We start from the raw sequence: 21,399 nt of genomic DNA on the forward strand, positions 1-21,399 counted from the left end.
CGCACTTTTGCAGCGTGTTCGCGATCGGAAATCACGTGTACCGTTTCAAAATGCTTCTCCCGGCACTCCAGATCCCCATTCTTTGCCTGTGCCCTTGGTGAATTGTAAATGAAACAAACTGAATGAAAAGAATAACAATCAGAGATATAGCCCAACAGCTCTGATCGCAAGCTGCAATTTCAGACTGCTCACTGCTAACAACTTCCGGTAATGCAGGTCATGCGCCACAGTAGTGACCTGTTTTTTTATTTTCTTTTATTTTTGAAATACTTTTTGTGAAAGTGAGACTGATATGATGTTAAGTGTGCACTGTGCACTAACACAAAAAAAATATCCTATTAATAACACACAGAGACACAAATCTGACATATAGACTGTCATGAACGGCAAAAAAAGTTGTGTAGTTAAATTGGCAGAAGTTAGCCCACAAATATTTTCAACCAAACATCTTGAATAATGAAAATTATTGCATGTCATAGTGTGAATGAGAAAAGTATCCAATTTCCTGTGCGAGATAAAGTCTTTAAATCTGGAAGAACCCACGGGGTCTGATTTGGCCCCTATAAATTCTGCTACTCAAATGGTACCCTTAAATCCCAAAGGTGCAAATTTGGCCCTAATCCTAAAATTAAAGCATTGGATATTTGAAAAAACATTTTGGTGTTCAGTGAACATATAGCAGTCATTTAATGTATAATTCATCCTTTTCCAAAGAAGAAAAGGGTTCTTTGGTTCTCCAGAGTTAAAATCCTTCTTCAGGAGCAGGCAAGTCAAATCGCCACCAAATGTCAATCAAGATGAGTAAATTCGTTGCAGAGTTTAAAAAAGTCGTAACTCAAGTCTTGCTTAGTCACAATATATATTGGAATAATAAAAATATGTTTTCACTTATCATAACGAAAAATTAAAATGAAAAATAAATGAACATACAAAAAGTACATTTACATCTCAAAAAAATTGAACAAATAATTTGGGCATGAAAGGGTATGCAAATAGTGTACGTATATTATTTAGGGGGGGAAAAAAATTAACCAAATGTTTACATTGAGTGTTTACTACTACAAATGTATCTAATAGTGTTACTGTGATGATAAATCAAGTATCAAGTACAACTTTATTGTCAAATGTGCTGTACATACAGAACAGGTGAAATTTCTTCCCTCTCACAACATACAACAAGAGGAGCCGCTGCGGGTGCCCGAGCCACCATCAAAAGAAAAGTTAACATAAAATGACAAAATAATAAGTAAGTGTTCTGGACATAATGTGAAAACAGTGATTATGAAAAGGAAAAATCTACACAGCTTTAGGATCGATTTGTTTTCCAAATTACAGTTTCACCAGTAGATGTCGCTTTTGGCCAATGAACCTCTAAAATGTCGGCATAGTCGTCATTCTATTTAAATTTCATCGCGTAATCAATGTGCAGGTCACAACTTCTCCACAACAGTATTTTGGGTTGTATAACGCAATGAAAGAGAGGTATGTGTGTGTGTGTGTGTGTGTGTGTGGGGGGGGGGGGATTAGAATGAGGAGAGGTCCGCACAGGAGATTAATCTTTTTTCCTGTAAATAAGCCTACGTTATGTTTGTATTACATATATGTATTAACATAATTAACAAATATTACATACTGTTATTAGAATTCCTATTATGATTTTTTTTTACAAGCTTGATTTGTTTTTGGTGCCCCACCAGGCTATTGGTGCCCTACCCGCAGCGCATGATCAGCATATGCCGAGCGCCGTGACTGACAGCCCGCCTGTTGACTGAAGCACACAGGAGACTGTACCCCTTAATACACATACAGTATACGATACCACGTGGCGTGCAACCATGTGGCGTGCCACATATAGAGTACTGAGTTCACTCGAGGGGGGACAGAGGCAATGATTGAGGAATGTGCTGGCCAGTACTTGCAGTGCAAATAGTGAGTTTACTTGTCATTCAAAAGACACCTAGGACCCTATTTGCACATGCACACAAGCATGAAAACTGGCGCATCCTCATTTTTGTGCCAGGGCAAGGCTAGTTTTCTATGTTTGGGGATATGGCAGACCACTCTATGCCTCACTGGGTGTTCTGGTGGACACGAGGGCATTTTCCATTACACGCTTCTGGCTCACCTGACAATTTGATGACAGGAAGTAGACAAAAATCTTGAGGCTCCTTATAAATGTACTCCTGCACCGATTCCTGTACTGATTTTAGAGGGAATGAGTGGACCTGCTTTGATTGGCCGGGAATCAAGTCAACCGTTTTCAGTCCTACAACGGCACATAAGCCCATTTCTAACTGTGCCTGTCTCCAAAAATTCCAAAAGAAAGAAAACTCCACCCATGCGCAGTTAGACTGCCGATTGCACAAGACGGCCCCCATGAGTCAGGAGCAAGTAAGAAAAAAAAAAACGCAAAACAAATTGATGTTTTGAACCCCCAAAATACTGAGGTTAGCCTAAAATGTATATTTGGGTTTGAAATTGTCCCACTGACATTGTTTCCAGACCAACCTTTTTGAAACTGAGAACTGCTTCTTGGGCACCCGTCTCGTTACCTCTGCGTCCTGCGTCCAAGACGCATCATTTTCCCGTGGGACGCACAGTTCCAAATAATGTGTGTTTTTGGGATGCAAGGAAATTTCTCAGTCAAAACAAACAAAAAAAAACTACGGTGCATCTTTTTTTTCCAGCAACGATCGCAGTTTGACAATCGCCGCTATTGTTGTTTTGATCTCGCATCAAGTAATCTCGCGTGATGAGGTTTCAGTTCTCGCGAGACGAGATTGGCGAGATCGGCAGATGATTGCCAAGTTGTGTAACGTTAAAACAAGTGTTGCGAACAAGTGTTGCGAAAGTTTATTACGGAGATATCACAGAGGAAGCAGCTAAAGTTGGATAGTTTTTGCGATAATAAGTTGACTTTGAGAAAGCCTTGCATCATTGGAAGCAGAGTAAAGAGAGCAGAATTTATGAACTCAAAGACTGAACCATGGGATGAAATAAGAACCTATTTCTCAGAAAATCTTGTATGCCTGAATTATTTAAATTTTTGCAGCATTTGTTTATAGGAAATAAACCTAGTATCAATGTATATTGTTGTTGTTTGTGTTATTATCATATGCAATTGATTAAAAAGACCATTTCAGAATTCGAAATTTGGGACTCTCTAAATGCATAATGGGACTCATACTTTTCTGATCAGCGAGTCCCTGAGACTCACAGGGCTCAAACTGTAAAATGATCACTGCTTGGATACTAATTAATGTGAAGGGCTACCAGTTTGACACACACTTCATCAACAGATTTGCTCAAATGACCTTTAGTAATGTTACTATTCCATGCCATCACTAATATTTAATTACCATATTGGCCCGAATATAAGACGGCCCTGATTATAAGACGACCCCATCTTTTTCAAGACTCAAGTTTGAAAAAAGACTTTTTGAACACCAAATTAATTTTTATACAGAAAATAATTACAGTACATCTGAAACAAATGATTATAACAATATATTTGAGAGAAAAAGCATATTCATTTGCCTCATTCATATCTTAATATCTGGAGATTTAAATATGTAAACTAAAGTGCAATCACATTCGTAACCGAATGGCTTCTGGTTTTTGAAATGTAAATGACATCATAACTTCTCCTCAGCTGCCGGTTAACCCGGCCAATCTTTGACCCACTTTTCTCCAGATTGTCGCTACGTTTCTCCATTTTCTGTTATCTCTTCTATTATTTTCTTCTCTTTTCTTTCTTACTGCTATTTTTTATTTTTCTTCTTCGTGCTACCGCTATTTTTATTTTTATTCTTCGTGACAGGGGTTCGCTTTGGCCTGGGGAGTCAAGTTCAGCATTCGCTTCAATGGTGTCTGGCGCTGTCTAGCATCGTGAATGGGTATAATGTCTAGACTCCGAATATAAGACGACCCCAACTTTTTCAGTCTTATTTCAATGCGAAAAACACTGTCTTATATTCGGGCCAATACGGTATGTGAAGACTGAATGTGAATGAATTCTCACCATAATTAAGAAACAGATCAACATACGACACATGTGTAACACTTTACTTCTGTAAATGTCTGCCAGTGCTTACATTTCAAATGATCACTTCGACAACATTCCGAGAAATGTCCCATCACATGTGAGCTTTTTCTTCATGGGCTAAAGCAGCCCTACATTCAACTCTTATGTTAATTTGTTGGACTTTTTGTTTTATTTGTATTATTTAATTAAACCCTTGCTTCTGGTCCCTAGGATTAACCTGCAAAAAAATTGCTATTCCAAATTAGAAAGTTGATCCTGAAATGAAGCCACTGATGAGCAAAACTTCACCTCAAAGAAAAAAAAGTTTTTTCATTCCTTGTTGAACACGACACAGAAAATAACGTGTATACCTGTATATGGTGCAGTTATTGCTCAAGATATAAACTTTAGCTCAGGATATAAACTTTAGCTTGACGTAATAAAAAGTTGTGTGTACTATGCTCATTCAGTGTATTGGGACAAATGTGGCGCAATTCCTGGAAATCCTGCAGAGGCATTGTTTTTTTTTTGTTTTTCAGCCCAGAATGAACATTGATGAAGAGTCAACAGTACAGAAGAAAATGTACCAAATTTGTTCGCTCAATCAAACATCTTTGCAGCACATTCGTCACTGCATCACTTGTTAGTTTTATTGTTTGTTTGTTGGGGGCGTTTACCTTGTGCTTTCGCCTCATTATCTTTGACTGTGTATTGTTGGCCAGACAGTGATAGGATGACAGCATTTGTCAACACTCCGTCTTGGAACAAAATGCTTCGAGGCACCTTTTCAAATCCATAAGAGGTCTACTCCACCCATGGCAAACAAACACACGTATTGACATCATAATTACACCGGGGAGACGCACAAACACATGTACGCGTATTTTCACTCGAGAATGGGAAAGGGTCAGAGGAGCACGGGGAGTCATCAGGTCTTTGATTGGATGTTGACAAAGAAGTGGGTGTCATGGTTTGTCACCTCACTAAATATCGACCTTAGAAGCACTCGTCACAGATGCAGACGAGATTTGACAATACGGCAATGCAGGCAAAGTGACACAAAGCAGCACAAGATATAGAATTCTGTTGTTTAACCATTCAATCATGGCTGATGAAGATCTCGGGTGCATGTGTAATGTTGCTCACGCATCCCCAGATAGTGATTACGGTACTCATGATTTGCCAATATGTATCTGTGAAAGTCATGTGATTTCAGAGTTCCAAAAACCTGACTGAAGAATGATGTGAAAATCCACAGGAGAAAACATTCACAACAGTGCTATTTATTATCGCAGCAGTCAAATTAGATGTGATGACATGTTAAAGTATTGTATGGGAAAGAGAGGTTGGTAATTTGATATGTTTTGTGTTTTGTGTAGACAGCGCTTGAAAAGTTGATTTCGCTCATATTTTGGAAGAGAAAGCCTAGAGAAAGTTAGAAGTCTGCCAATTTTCGAGAATTTTATCCTGATGAGGTAACATGCGACAAATAACTGTCAATCACACAGAACTTGCGTCCCCCAGGCTTGTTTGGTTTATGTATTATTGTGAAGGCTCATAACAATTTCCGAACAAAACATTTGGATATATATAAAGAAAGAGATAACTGCATGAGAGAGTAGAATTCCAGTCAATATGTTTTTAGTAACTAAGTAAATACAGAAAAGAAAAAAAATACAACATGCTCATTGTTTCAGTGAAAATGACCTCAGAAATGTGTTGCTACATTTCACTTCCTTGGAATCCTTCCTTCATCTTGGTTCTGAAATGGATTATTGTGTCCACACTGCCATCTATTGGTTCAGACATCTATTGGTTCAGGTCACAGAATCTTGGACAGAACAAAAGAAAAATCACTAGTGCGCACTCCTTATTGACTAGATGTACAACAATCCTGTTTATTATTCAAATACTAAGGTTAGCCAAACCTTTTTTTGAGGAATTTCTTTTTTTTAAAGAGCTACAGACTAGCCAAAACATGTTTAATATTCCTTTCCTCTGGGATGAAAAAGGCCTCCTCATATTTGGTATGAGGAATTTAACTGAGGTTAAACTCAGTTTTCTACCTTTCAAACCCTAAACCGGACTGTTGAAAGTGGACAGTAAACTGAATAGATAGATAGATAGATAGATAGATAGATAGATAGATAGATAGATAGATAGATAGATAGATAGATAGATAGATAGATAGAGAGACAGATAGATAGATAGATAGATAGATAGGTAGATAGAGAGAGACACAGAGAGAGAGAGAGAGAGAGAGAGAGAGAGAGAGAGAGAGAGAGAGAGGCTGAAAGATTGATTGACGGCTTATTATTATTATAATTAGTAGTAGGAGGAGGAGGAGGGGTAGTTGTATTTATTGTCGATTTAGATCTCCACTGATAATAAATTTAGGATTTCCACCAGGAACTGCCTGAAACCACGTCCACAACATTCAGGCCATGCAGGTAGACTTGGCTTCCGGAATAACGAAGATAAAAGATGCTTCACTCTGTCGGAGGATGCTCAAGTCTCTTGGAGACTGCGCGCTCTGCCAGGTTTGACAGGAACCGAGGGTTGCCCCACCCTGAGTGCATACATTTCATGCAGGTGCGAAAATGGATGGGAGATTCTGCGCGGGGAAAAATGTGTGGTGATGCGCACCTTTTCCAATTTCAGCACATGGGAGAATCTTACAGCGCATCTGGGCAAAGTAGCACCCATGGTCCACAGCCAGCCTGTCCTCAGTCTCTGACAGGCCCTTGCAGCCTTTCCATCCATGCTCACACTCACATCGAGGGACAATTTGGAGTGTTCAATCAGCCTGCCATGCAGGTTTATGGAATGTGGGAGGAAACCGGAGTAACCGGAGAAAACCCACGCAGGCACGGGGAGAACATGCAAACTCCACACAGGAAGACCGGAGCTGGAATCGAACCCACGATCTCTGCACTGTGAGGTCGACGCACTAACCACTGGTCCACTGGGCCCTCGCAGCCTTTATGAAGTCAAAATAAAACGTAACGTACCATCTGCTTTTATTTTGGTGTAAATCTGTGTGCAAAGTGCAACTAAAAAAGTGTCATGGCTTGTTTTCAGTGTTGCTGATTTCGAGATGATCTGATTTGGTGACCATTAGATTTGTTCCTACTTGTAGTATTGAGTGTGTTGGTCACTCTTGGTATTTGGCATATGTGTGAATTTTATTGAACAAAACAGAAGTGGTCTATTCAACAATGACTTCTCCACCACGTTAATGGCATCTTCCTGGTGTTGGTGCGGTCCAGTGCAGGCCATGATTTCGGATATTCAAGCTCTAGCTTTCCAGTGGTGTGCAAAAGGTGGGGCTGATGGGGCAGGGACCCCGAGGCAGCCACCTGAGCTGGGACATCCACAGCACCCATTGGACAGCAAAAATATATTTTGCCGGACAATACACCTGACGCATTTGAAGCAGAAAGACATTCCATTTGCACAGGATCCTTTATGAAGGTCACTTGTTAAATGATTTTCAAAACTAAGAAAAAACAAAAAGCCTGCCTATCCATTTTTCTTGATCTGACAGAAAAGTTGTGAGAATCAGGATTGGGTTTTTTTCTCCAGACAATTTCATTGTGGTTGAACCATGGCCCATCTGTGGCTGTGATAGGTTTGTGACGACAATGATGAAGATGATGATGATTACGATGGAGGGGAATGAGTTTTCGATTAGGAGCACTGTCAGGTCATTGTGCTGCATCTCACCTCGACGTCTGTGTGCCTGATCAATACCAACAGCTCACAGTCCATTAGCAACTTTTTCTCTCCTCCTTCTCTCCATCCTTCTCTCTTCTGCCATAACAATCGCAGTTCTCAATATTACTGCCCCTCTAGGCAACTTCAAAACGATAACGCTTTGATACCTCACTTTTATTCCAGTGTTTGTTCTCCTGAAAAAAGGGCATCCTCGCTAAATATTCTCTTCAATTGCTCACGTAAACTGAAAAAGCCCCATGTGCTTGGCCCTCTGGGCAGCCTTCTGATCGTCCGAGACAATCACCGCATGACTGGCGTACCGGACACGCAACAGTCTTGCCGCAATGGTAAGTGTCCTCAAGCATCACCATGCAGCAGCTGAACCACTGCATTATCAGTCAACCAATTCTACCTGTGGTCCTGGGAGGCAGTTGTAGTATTTTAGATGTGCCTCAGGACCAACCTCTCCAAACATGAGTAGGTCAAAAAACTCCATTAGCTCAATTGCTTTCTCTCACCCTCCTGCTGTGACATGCTTGTTACTATGTGTCCAAGGGCCTTAATTAAAGAGGACAAAGAGCCTTGTCAAGTCACCAGCAGCCAGGCAGGCGAACAGAAATGTGTGCACAGATACATGCACCTATATAGAGCAGCTGCAGTGTACTTGTATGTGCGCATGTTTTGTTCAGAGAGGATTCTGCTTCCAAGTCATTGAACATTGCATCGTATTAGTCTCTCTAATTAGGTGGGTTCGAAACATGCACAAAGAAGACAAGAATAGACTGATGTTTAATAATCTCTCTCCTCAATTTAACAGTTCAGTAGACTTGACCTTTCCTCATCTTTGCAAAGCATCGAAAGAAAAGCCAAGACACTTATTTTACTTTGTATGTTTGGATCATGTTTTCCCCATTTTTGCGGGGTGTACAGAATCAGACCTATTTTAGGGAGCTGAAAATCCACTCCGCCTTTTTGCATGTGGTTCCTGCAGTTTGTGGTGGGTGCTCCGAAAATGAACGTTTCTCTGAACGCGTTTCTCTTCCTTCATTTTCTTTTGACTGCCCATGTTTTCGTAATAATAGGGTCAAGGGGATGGAGGTGATGAGGAAATTCATTTAGATTTTGCTCCCATTTCTTCTCAAATAGCGGTCTGGCATAATTTCAGTTTTTTTCTTTCCTTCTTTCTGTGAAGAAGGCTACAAAGACTCCAGCGAGTCTTTCTGCCATGGAAACCCTCTCCCTCTCCTGCACGGAATTCAAAGAGAATGAGTGGAACCACTTTAACTGGCCGGAAAAGAAGACAGCTGTGTTCACTCCCACAATGGCGCAAACAGCCTCAAGCTGCACCTGTCTACAAAATTACTAAAAGAAACAAAGATTTACGTATGCTCACAGTTAGACTGCGCTTTGGCTAGAATTACACTGGGCACAGAAAAAGGGCCCTCAATATTTTATCCATTTCACAGTATAAAGAACCCTCCTCCCAATCCACCGTATCTTGTGTAACGCCAATATTGAAATAAGATAAGATAAGATAACCTTTATTTGTCCCACACTGGGGAAATTTGCAGTCTACAGCAGTAGAATTGGGGGAGGGGGGGGGTAGAAAGAAAAAACGTTGCATGCACAAGTAAATAATTCAGAAAAAGAACTGCACACAGTATAGAATGCAATATAAATATAAGATATAGCTATAAGCATATATGCAACTGCATATATGCAGCATAAGGTGGCTGTGCTTTTAACAATGGCTACAGGTTTTCACGTACTGTATGTTTTCATATCAAATCAAATAAATAACAAGTTAAACATTGACCATTCAGTTTTATTTATTGCAGGATGGAAGCACCATCGGAAAACTAGTCATTTAAAAAGATCAGTGTCAACAAGTAGAAATGTGAATTATATCACGCGCTATTTGGAAGTACAATTGTTTTTTTTTCAGTGAACGCTCACATAAAGGTGGAGGATATTCCATTGCCGAAACATTTTTTTTTTGTTTGTTTGTTTGTTTTTTTGTTGAACCTGTTTAGTCCGGACCCAACTGACATTTGTGGCACATGCAAATGTCAAGTGGGTCTGCATTGGTGGCATAAAGTTGAATTCATTTTCACCGAGGGTTGCACACCACCAAGGCTCCCCTTTCTCACCGATTAGGTTTATAACTTTTATGGACAAGAATTCTCGGCACAACCGAAGTGTTGAGGGAGTTTGATTTGGTGGCCTCAGTATTACATCTTTGCTTTTTGCAGACATTGTGGTACTGTTGGCTTCTTCAAACCGTGACCTTCAACTCTCACTGGAGAAGTTCGCAGTCGAGTTTGAAGCGGTTGGGATGAAAATCAGCACCTCCAAATCTGAAACAATGGAACCAAGTCGGAAAAGGGTGGATTGCCCTCTCCAGGTCGGGGATGAGACACTGCCCCAAGTGGAGAACTTCAAGTATCTTGGGATCTTGTTCTCGAGTAAGGGCAGGATGGAGCGTACGATCAACAGGCCAAGCGGTGCAGTCACTGCTGTGATATGGACTCTCTATTGGTCTGTTGTGGCGAGGATTTACCGGTCACTCTACATTCCTAACCTCACCCATGGTTACGGGCTGTGAATCAAAATGAGTTTCCTCCCCTTTAGAGAGGAGGGACTCAGAGTCAAGCCGGTGCACCTCCATTTTCACAGGAGCCAGATGGGGTGGCCCGGGCATCTGATTAGAATGACTCCTGGACGCCAAAGGAGTTCAGAGTGTTCTGGGCATGTCCCACCAGCAGGAGCTGGTGGGACATGCTGAATTGAATTCATTTCCCGCCTGGCCTGGAAACGCCTTGTGATCCCTCCGGAAGAGTTGGAAGAAGTGCCTGCGGGGAGGGAAGTCTGGGCTTACCTGCTGAAGCTGCTGCCTCCACAACCCGATCCCAGACATGCGATAGATAATGGATGGATGGATGTTTTGGCATTTTGAAATGACTGCTTTGAAAAAGTCCCTTAACACAACAAAGCTCACAGTAGACTATGAATCTGTAATTCATTCAAATCATGAGAATGTTCAGCTTTAACTGTAAGTTGCTCCTTCTTGTTTAAATTTACCGGCACTCTTGTATTGCATGAATGCACACGCACATATAATTAATACAGCGCATGCTTCAATAAACACACACACACACGCACACACACACACACACACACACACACACACACACACACACACACACATAGAATTAATTCAGTGCATGCATGAATTCATGTCACACGTCACACACCTCAGCATACACACACACACACACACACACACACACACACAGGGATACCACGCACACAAGCATGCACACACAGAGAAAAAGGTATTCACAATCGTCAGTGGATAAAGGGCAGAGCAGACACTTTTGACATGAATGTAAATGATACAAATAACTATGTACAGAAAATACAGAAAAAAGTTCACTTTTTTTATGCTTCAGAAATGCAGTTTCAGTTCCTTTTGTCGGATGTGATATTGATCATTTGTTGAATCATTTTTGAGTGTTATCATTCAATACATCACCAATCAGTGATAACACACACACACAGGCACACACACACACACACACACACACACACACACACACACACACCACACACACACACACACACACACACACACACATTCCAGTATGGTTTGTTGACGTTGAAGCTTACAGCCTCCTGTGTTATCTTTACTAAAAATAGCGTTAATTGGGTTACTAATAGGGTTAGATCATGCAAGAGGACCAATGAGCCCAAAAAAGTTGGGTCACTGTCACATGTTCTAATAACTCGTGCAAGAACCGACTGGGACTCGGTTAAAACTTTTGTTATTGCTTAATCTCAATGAATTCTTATTTTAATTGCCTACATATATTTGTCTTGAAAAGCATTTTTCTGGTTTTAGTTTGAATGGTTTTTTCATAGACGACTGAGCAAAATGCAAGCCAAATGTGACTCAACCACAGATGTGATTATTGTTATCTGTGGAAAAATGCATTCCAACTGCATATGAATACAAATCAGTAGAAAAACGCATCCACAGTAAATTTTGTAGAGAAAAATGACTCTGCATATTTCACACTCTTCGAAGTGTAAATCTGACACTTTCTAGACGGTGACCAAATATCGACTTTTTAGAGTGAAATATACTCCACAAAATTTGCTGCCCAAAAAGTTAGAGTGCCATTTTATTATTATTTCATTGTATTTCTTTTATTTATTTTTCAGAACAGTATTGCCTTGAATTGTTTTTGCATGGCAGTTGAGAATTTACATCACATCAGTCTGTAGAACATTTTTTTAAGCTTTAAAGCCTTACTGTACAAATGCGTGGAGCTATGGCAGCGTGGAGTTGCCAATGTAGATTTCAAATATTTTGAGTGGCAAATACGTTCAAATGTACTTGCCAATGTGTTTGAGCATATTTAAATACGGTCAAATTTACTCGCAAGTACGTTCGAACACACTAAAATGCTCCAATCACAGCATTTTCCCCTTTCTCTTTGGTGCATTGGGACAAACAATAGTCAGGACCCTACAGAAAGACTACCAAGCTGCAGAGATTTGATTTGATTTGATTTGACTTTTTATTTGGTCTCCCACAGGAGAAACTTGTCTCGGAGGACATGCCCTCCTTGCTGCTACATGCATTAAACAATACAAACACATATGCTACACCACATACATGGGACAATACATACAGTGCCGGACGATATGTACTCTACACACAATGGACGGTACATCACAGTCATATGCACACCCCACACTGCCCTCATGTCCTCCTGCTTGTCTGTCTGCCTTCCTCTAGTTGTTTGTTAATTAGGCTGATAGCCTGCGGTATGAATGAGTTTTTGTATCGGTTTAATTTGCAGAGAAGGGTCCTGTACCTCCTTCCCAAATGTAGGAGCTCGAATTGGGAGTGCAGCACGTGAGAAGGATTGTCTAGAATGTTGTTGGCCTGTTGAATAACGGACTGCACATATATATGCTAGGGGGCAGGGGGCGGGGGCTGTCCGATTACCTTCTCTGCTGTCTTAACCAAGCTGGTTATCTGAGCTTTTGATTTTCCAGTCAGGTTCCCAAACCAACTGGTTATTCCAAAGCGCAGGACTGACTCAATGGTTGCGCAATAAAAGGTCAACAGAATACTTCTGCCAACTCCAAATAATTTCAGACGTCGCAAGAAATAAAGGCGCTGATGGATCTTCGAACAGACACTTGATACATGTGTCTGCCAGTCAAGCCTGCTATCCATATAAATCCCCACGTATTTGTATGAGACGTGCCTGATGTTCGTGCCATTTATAGAGATGGGGCTATGGTCTCCAACTGATTTAAGGTCAAACACCATTTCCTCAGTTTTTTCCACATTTATGTTTAGATGGTGTTGATTACACCAGTCAACAAATTTGTCAATCCCGTCACAGTGGCTACTAATGCCAGAGTCACTCGTGAGCAGACTAAGGATGGCTGTATCATCTGAAAATTTTACAACATACTGATTTGGTTGGGAGCTAACACAGTCATTTGTAAATAGGGTGAACAGAAAAGGTGAGCTCACGCAACCCTGGGGGGCCCCCGTGCTGCTCATGACCTCATCTGACAAGACAGAGTTAAATTTCACACGCTGTGGTCTCTTGGACAAGAAGTAAAGGTACCACCTAATAAGAAATGGATTGATGTTCAACCGAACCAGCTTCTTCAGCAAAATGTCCGGACGGATTGAGTTAAAGGCTGAGCTAAAGTCCACGAATAGCAGTCTGGCATATGCCCCCCTGTTCTCAAGATGCCTCAGAAGAAAGTGCAGAATTGTAGACACGGCATCACTCGTACTACGGTTTTTAGTGTAGGCAGATTGATATTCATCCATCGAAGCTTCCACCTCCCTGTGTAGTTTCTCGACAATGATCTTCTCTAACCCTTCCATCACATTGGAGGTTAAGACCACTGGTCTATAATCGTTATCAACATGGGGGCAGGGTTTTTTAGGGACCGGAATTATAATCGATTGAGGAGGTTGGCTCCTGGCAGTTCTGTCAATCTGTCACTGTTTATATCAGTATTTCCGGCCATCGAGAATGTAATTTCCACTTCACAGACGTGCTGCTAGTCAGGTGTGCGGCATCTGCATGTGACATAGTACCGCTGTTTAGCTGTCGCCAATGAATAGGAAGACTCAGCCGGCCCAACATGCTGACGGCAGCTCACTGTCGGAATCACCGGACTGACGATGCCTCCCTCTGCCAATCTGAATCCGTGCCCACACCTGCTAGACACCTCTCACCAAGGGCAGCTCAAGAGCGGAATAAGACTGGTATCAGAATCCCATTCTATGCATAAAGGTGAGCCAGACTAAATCAAGTTGTTATTTCTCAGTCTTGCAAAACAACTCAGACTCCTTCCAAAGAGGTGACGTTCCATGTTCAAAGACCATTCTATTGTCAGAAATCGGACCACCGAGGCTTTGTCTGCCACCCAGCTCTCTTTGAAAAAGACCCACTTTGGTCCCTCCCACTTCTTCGAGCTGTGCCTGGTCAGGCCTCCTCGGTGCAGGCACAGCCACTGGGCACTCATCATTGAGCCCCACCTCCAGCTCTGGCTACAGAGGCAGACTCCGATCATCAGAGGGGAAATCAGATTCACTTATTCGCATATACAGTAGAAAATAATTTATATGTGGGTGGGTGAAAACACATATTGGAGGTTCATTACTGTTTTTTGAAAGATATTTGGGGTTCAAAAAAGATACTTTTTTTTCAATGCATTTTAATGGCCGTCGATTATACACAGATTTTCGCTGAATTGCGAGGGTCCACTGTCCGATATATCAATCATTCCTCGTCTAAAGAGTCAGTATTGTGTTCAGCTAATATTTTCTGTCGCTAATGAAGCAGTGCTTGTTGTCATTAAATTGTTATTCTTTCGATTCACACATTTGTCATGAACATCTGCTCCATTCTCTTCGGTGACAACCTGAAAACAGACTACTTTTTCAATAATTATTATTGGTTCAAAAAAAGCAGCCCATTTAAAATATTATGATTGTAGTGGAACCGCCAATGTCAAAGCTGTCTCTAATTTGAGTCCGATTTCCCCCCCCCCCCCCCCGCGGAGACCACTGAGTGAACAAAAAAATCGTGCCATTGTACCTCATTTAATTTGAACTATCAGTAAAATTTGTAAAATTATAAAACCATCCCATAAGAGATTGTAAAAAAAAAAAAAAAAAAAAATCCATGAAACAGACATCGCAGTTGAATGGCAACATCGGTTTCTCCAAAACTTGTATGTACCTTTCAGCAAGAATCCCAAACTGTTTGTACTGACATTGTTTTCAGAAGTGTTCCTGAGCCAATGTGTTGAAATCCGTGTTGTTGGCAGTGCGTGCGTTCACTCGCAGCAGGAATGGAGGTTTTTCTCAGCCAACCAACAAGCACGACAGTATATAGTGGGTCCAACCTCGGCACAATTCCGGTTGGACCTACTATATACTATCTGGTCTTTTTCTTGCTTCGACACTTAAGCTCCCTTGGGTGTCATGAGAGGCTCGAAATAAATCTCATTCATTATTATTCCTTATGTAAAACAGAGACGGCCCGGTAGTTCAGTGGTTAGCACATCGACCTCACGGTGCAGAGATACCGGGTTCAATTCCAGCTCCGGCCTCCCTGTGTGGAGTTTGCATGTTCTTCCCAAGCCTGCGTGGGTTTTCTCTGGTTACTCCGGTTTCCTCCCACATTCCAAAATCATGCATGGCAGGCTGATTGAACACTCCAAATTGTCCTGTGAGTGTGACCGTGGATGGTTGTTCGTCTCTGTGTGCCCTGCAATTGGCTGGCAACCAGTTCAGGGTGTCCCCGGCCTACTGCGCGAAGACAGCTGGGATAGGCTCCAGCACCCCCCGTGACCCTTGTTAGGATAAAGCAGTTCAGAAAATGGATGGATGAATAGATGGAAAAGAAATGCGCTACCTTTCATTGGTGGCTAGCAAGCTAACATAAGTACAGCAGCTAAAAAAACAGGCCACACTTTCACTCATTCTCACCATCTTGTCAGTTGACGCACAAAAACTTAAATGGACTCGAATACATGACACCAGTGACAAGATTCCCTCACAATCCTTTATTTACTTTCAACAAAAAGTCTTTGTTTGTCAAAGACAATGTGAACACAACATGTTCAGAAAAAAAACCCAAATGAGTCTGTTAAGCTTATTGTCAAGTCACATCTGCCACCGTCATCGTGTTGGGTTTGGTAGACAAATATGTGCAATTTTCACTTTTTTTTAAAAATGTTGTGTGTTCATTTGTCAAGACTTATCATTTGAAAAATGTTTAAAAGAATGGAATATGAAAAGCGGAAAACAAGTCTTAATTTTATATTTTATATAAACTTTTGTTTAGTTCACACAAGAGTGCCAGGGTGTGTATTTATAAAATCCCAATACAAACCAAAAGTAGTAAAAATATCACGGTTAAGGGGAAAAGCATGAGCCTTTATGGAGACTTCTTCCTTCTTTCTTTCTTTCTTTCTTTCTTTCTTTCTTTCTTTCTTTTCTGACTGATATAAAAATGATCTATTTATATATAAATACATAACTTGGGGTAGGACTAGATAAGTTTTTTTTACTTCTTCCTACTCCTTTGAACATAATAATTGTGTTGTATGATGACTGATTTCTCTTTCCTTTTTACTATTTTACTTACCTTACTTTCTGTCAATTTATTACTGTATATGTTTTTATGTTCAATAAACAAACAAACAAACAAACAAACAAACAAACAAACTAAACAAACACAAGTTGGGAATCTAAATATTTCTGCTTTGTTCATCTAGACGACATTTTGATTTTTTTCCAAGAGTGTTCAAGAAGGTAAGCAGCATGTTAGAAAGGTACTTCAATGGTTATTGTTGAAAAGACTATACATGAAGGCTCAAAAGTTTGAATTTGACTCTGTGTCTGTTCAATTTCTAGTCTTTATCTTTGAAAAAGAACAGCTCCAAACAGATCCAGCCAAGACCCAGGCAGTGGTAGTGTGACCCATGCCCTCTAACCAGAAAACAACTGCAAAGATTTTTGAGTTCCATCAACTTTTACAGATGATTTATTTGGAATTACACATATTTTCGCTATTGATGGGATGGCCCAGCCCCAAACGTTGTTGCAACATTTATCCTTGTCTTGCACTTAGTAGTTTATACTTGTCATTACTATTTTATTATTGATTGTCTTTTATGTTTCATAAGGTAAAATTTGTTGCATATGCATCATATAATGTGAAAATAAAGATGTTGTCTTTTATTTTGTGATTGTTATTGTGCAGTGGAAGTTATTGAGCAGTAATAACAATTTTGCAAAAATACATGAAAGGGTATTTCCATTAAATAAGAGTTGTAGTACAAGCAGGTAGTCCCTATTTACATGTGATGTGATTTTGGAAACATGACAATGTCATGAAGTTATTGATCAGTATTTAACAACAAATATTTGTGAAAAATACAGAAGATTGTAATTTCATAATATAAGAGTTGTAGTATAAGCAGGTATTCCCTATTCAGGATGTGTCTTTTGAGACTTAATGATGTACACCACAGGTGTCAAACTCAAGGCCCGGGGGCCAGATCTGGCCCACCAATTCATTTATTGTGGCCCGCGAAAGCAAATCATGTGTGTCAACTTGCTAAAATCTGTACCGAAATATCAACTTGTCATGTGTGATACACAACGTTGAGGTTTTGCAATACTTTTGTGACCCTGTTTATACCAATTTGAACAATAATTGAACAAACTATTATCATTGACTTATTTCAAAACTAGTAATCTATTAATTTGTTGTGTACAAGTGATAATTTGGTGGTTTCACTGTCATAACGGCCCTCCGAGGGAAGGTGTAACTCCAAATTGGCCAGCGACTAAAATGAGTTTGACGCCCCTGATGTATAGTACACTCATGAAATTCTTGAGGATTGATACAAACTCTTCTAAAATCTGAATTCTTTTTCTACAAAATGAGGGTTGTACTGTTACCAGCTGGATATCTTCTGTGTGTTATTATTGAAGAAACACGACAATGAATGATGACGAAGTTATTGATTTGTAATACAGTACAGTACAGTAGTTTGTTTTCTTGTCGGTGGTTGCTATTTGTTGACGGTCCCTGGGCACGCGTCTCAGCGAAACCTGTTGAAAAAGCACGACCAGACATTAACTGTTCAGCCCACAAATTATATAGCTGAAATTCAAGTTGGAGCTCTTCGGCTACATTACAGAGATTGTGTTTGTGTTGTAATGACGTTGCATTCTGGAGTTAAACTCTGTTGCTCACTTTACCGGACTATGATTGACACTAGTGCGCCTGTGTGAGTGACTGTAAGCAACGACGTCATATTTGGGTAGCTTGAAATTCGAGTGTAACATCCACACAGAAATCGGATATAAGCATTAAATTGGCACTTCTGCACTGTAAATTCAATCGTCTTTCTTGAACGAAAGAGAGAAAAAAAAACTCCAGCTATGTGTACGGGTGTCGGTGTTGAGAAGCGGAACTCTTTCTTTGCACCCGTTTTTCCTGCGGATTCACAAAAACAGCGGACGCCTTAGCTCTCAAGAATGGACGGATCGTGACATCCCTTGAAAATGATGGCGAATGACAACAGCGTTTCCCCAGGTTTGAACACTTGGTGAATTTCAGCGAATACACTTTGTGATTTCTATTATGAGTTACCCCTGTTGACAAGCCAATACTGCCTATATATACCATATGTGGAAAAAGGCACGCTTAATTCTGACCAGAACTAAAATTAAATGAGTCGAGTTGGCCATGATTGTTTGCCTTGTTTGGTTTCTGTTAAGATCGATGTTTTATTCTAGGTATGTATGAGATAGCAGAGAAGGATCTGTATTCTGTTCTCGGAGCCAGCCCTTCAGATTCCGTCCACCAGCTCCGACACAGATATCAGAAACTGGTTTTACAGGTAATCTCTCTCTCTCTCTCTCTCTCTCTCTCTCTCTCTCTCTCTCTCTCTCTCTGTTTGTCAATCCGTTGTCACAGGAGATTATCTAAGTGTATATGGACCGCATCTTGTATTCCCAAAAAAGTACAACTAATTCAATTATTAATTACAGTTGAGAACATTAACAGTTCTTCAGAATGTGAACAAGACAACCCAAGGTGACTCGATGCTCTGTCTTATCTCCCTGGTACTTCGCATACTCCTCAGCATGGTAGTTGAGAAATGACGTATGATTTCTTGAGTACATCAACGTTCCCTGCATGTTCAAAATATGTTGCATAAATATCTTTATTTATGTAGCGTATCATACAAGATATGCAACTCAAAAGTGTTTTACATGAGTTAAAAAAACAACCCTCCTTGCACACCAAACTCACCTAAGAAAATCAAAACCTGTAGACACACTCTCTCACACGCACACACACACACACACACACACACACACACACACACACACACACACACACACATGCGCGTTCTTAAAAACATGAACGTGTCTGAAGCCCTAAGTTTCTCTGGCACGCTATTCCACAAATGGTGGCCATTTGACTTCTGGAATGATTAAAAGGATATTGCCAGAGGATCTCAGAGTTCACGAGGGTTCATACAGTAAAAGGACTTCTGCAAGAAATGAAGGCCCTTGAACATTACGACATTTAACAAACAGTAACAATAATTTAATATGAATGCTGAAACAAACAGAGGAGCCAATTCAGAGATTTTATAATTGGAGTAATATGTTCCCGCCTTCCGTTCTTAATCAGGACACATACTACTGAAATCTATATCTGCATACATGAAATGCTGATTTTGCCGTGGCCAACCATTTACTTCACTGTAGATTTTAAGAGTCATAACTGCACCTGGGTGACAGGATATATTTTCTTTCCACTGGGTGTCACTTCAGATTTTTGTTTTGTCGAAAGGGGCCATGAGCCTGTGCTGAGTGATTAAAAACAAACAAAAAAAAACACCCAGGTTTAGTGGCCCACAAAAGTCAATGGTACACTAGTAGCAAACACCTTGCCATTATTCCACAATTCCGGACCACTGACCCAACGTTTTTAGACATAGAAGTCAAGTTAAACCAAACGGCCACTAAAACTGAATGACACCATATTGGTGGTGAAGGTGAAGGTGGGGCAATAAACAAAATCATTTTTGTCATTGCTTTTCTCCGTCCATCCATTATCTGAATTGTTTATTCTCACGCGCCTTGTGGGCACGCTGAAGCCTATCCCAGCTGTCTTCGGGCAGCAGGTACACCCTGAACTGATTGCCAGCCAGTCACAGGTCAATTGCCAGTTTTAAAGCATTGGTACCAGGGGGGAGAATTTTCCGCCAATTGACAGATTTCCGACTTTTTATGACCAAAATTACTGTGTGAGATGAGCCAAAATCTTGAGAAATTTTGGAGGGGCTCTTGGTGTTGCGGGTGAGCGAGAGAGGAGAGAGAGAGAGAGAGAGAGAGAGAGAGAGAGAGAGAGAGAGAATGACCCCAGGATTTCTTGGGGCTTTTGCCTCCCCAACCCTGGTGTGGAGCCATGCGTGATGTCATACCTAGTAATGTACTCGTGCTAGCGAATAACATGTTCTCTGTTTGCTCTGGCTAGGTATTTAGCGAGACATGCCATGGTGTGCTGACTGGCAACAGGCTGTGATTGCAACCTCTTTTGGTGCGCTGTGTGTGATATTTAAAATTTGACTCTAGCCAAATCGGAATTTACAGTATAGATATACCGTATGTTATTGTTATTTTAACAGTGATGGCAATTTTCCGCGGATACGCGGAAATCCGCCGTTTTATTTCTTAAATTGATCATTTTTGTGAATCGTCTAAATCCGTTGAGAAAATTTTAGGGGGGTCAGGTACCTTATCGTGGAGTTTTCATGAGCTCTCCCGATCAGTCTTTCCATCTTCCAATTGTAAACAGCCCTGTGATTGGACGTGTATGATGTCTTACTTGTTGTGATTGGTCGCTATATCGGCAAATATAAATCACAACCAATCCGTGTTCGCCTTCCTAAACCTCTTTCTCGCGAATGCCGAATGTTATCGAGCGGCGAAGCTAAAGTGCGTCAGATAGATGCGGCTCTGAAAAACACGTTTCAATGGGACTGGTTGGATAGAAAGCTGACGGTGTCCCCAGTAGGAAACAGTAAAGAGGAACCATTGTGCTTGTGTCGGATTTCGTGAAAAAGCTCGATGTCGCCGGTAAAGCTCTGTGTACAGTGTGTGACGATGTCATTCTATACGGATCGAGAGGATGGAAAGCTTTACAGCAGGGGTGCCCAAACTTTTTGGACCGAAGATCTACTTTTCGTTCAACCACCCTCCCCGGATCGCCCCTTACCGCGCACGCGCACTCACGCGCACACATGCGCACACACACACACACACACACACACACACACACGCACACACAGACGCGCGCACGCACCCACGCACGCACACGCACGCACGCACGCGCAGCATGATGAGAAGCCAAACACGGAACCAAGCGATGCACTTTTGCAGCCTGTTGACTATCGTAGCTCACACGTACCGTTTTAAAGTGCTTCCCTTAGCCCTCTAGATTCCTATTCTTTGCCCGTGCCCTCAGTGAATTGTACACGAAGCAAACTCTGAATGAGAATAATGACGATGA

At 41.0% G+C, this 21,399-nt stretch overlaps 1 protein-coding gene across 1 annotated transcript in view; it reads left to right on the forward strand.

Annotated features, from left to right (window-relative positions):
• Window positions 1–17,944: 17,944 nt before the first annotated feature.
• dnajc24 (DnaJ (Hsp40) homolog, subfamily C, member 24) overlaps window positions 17,945–21,399 on the forward strand; it is a 20,611-nt gene continuing 17,156 nt past the window's right edge. The window contains exons 1-2 of the mRNA XM_019865266.1: window positions 17,945–18,405; window positions 18,609–18,712. Of these exons, the coding sequence (XP_019720825.1) occupies window positions 18,375–18,405; window positions 18,609–18,712 (135 nt within the window). The 5' untranslated portion in view covers window positions 17,945–18,374. The remainder of the gene's footprint in view (window positions 18,406–18,608; window positions 18,713–21,399) is intronic.

The sequence above is a fragment of the Hippocampus comes genome, unplaced genomic scaffold (assembly GCF_001891065.2).
Source record: "Hippocampus comes isolate QL1 unplaced genomic scaffold, H_comes_QL1_v1.1 scaffold180, whole genome shotgun sequence".
In the NCBI taxonomy this organism is placed as follows: Eukaryota; Metazoa; Chordata; class Actinopteri; order Syngnathiformes; family Syngnathidae; genus Hippocampus; species Hippocampus comes.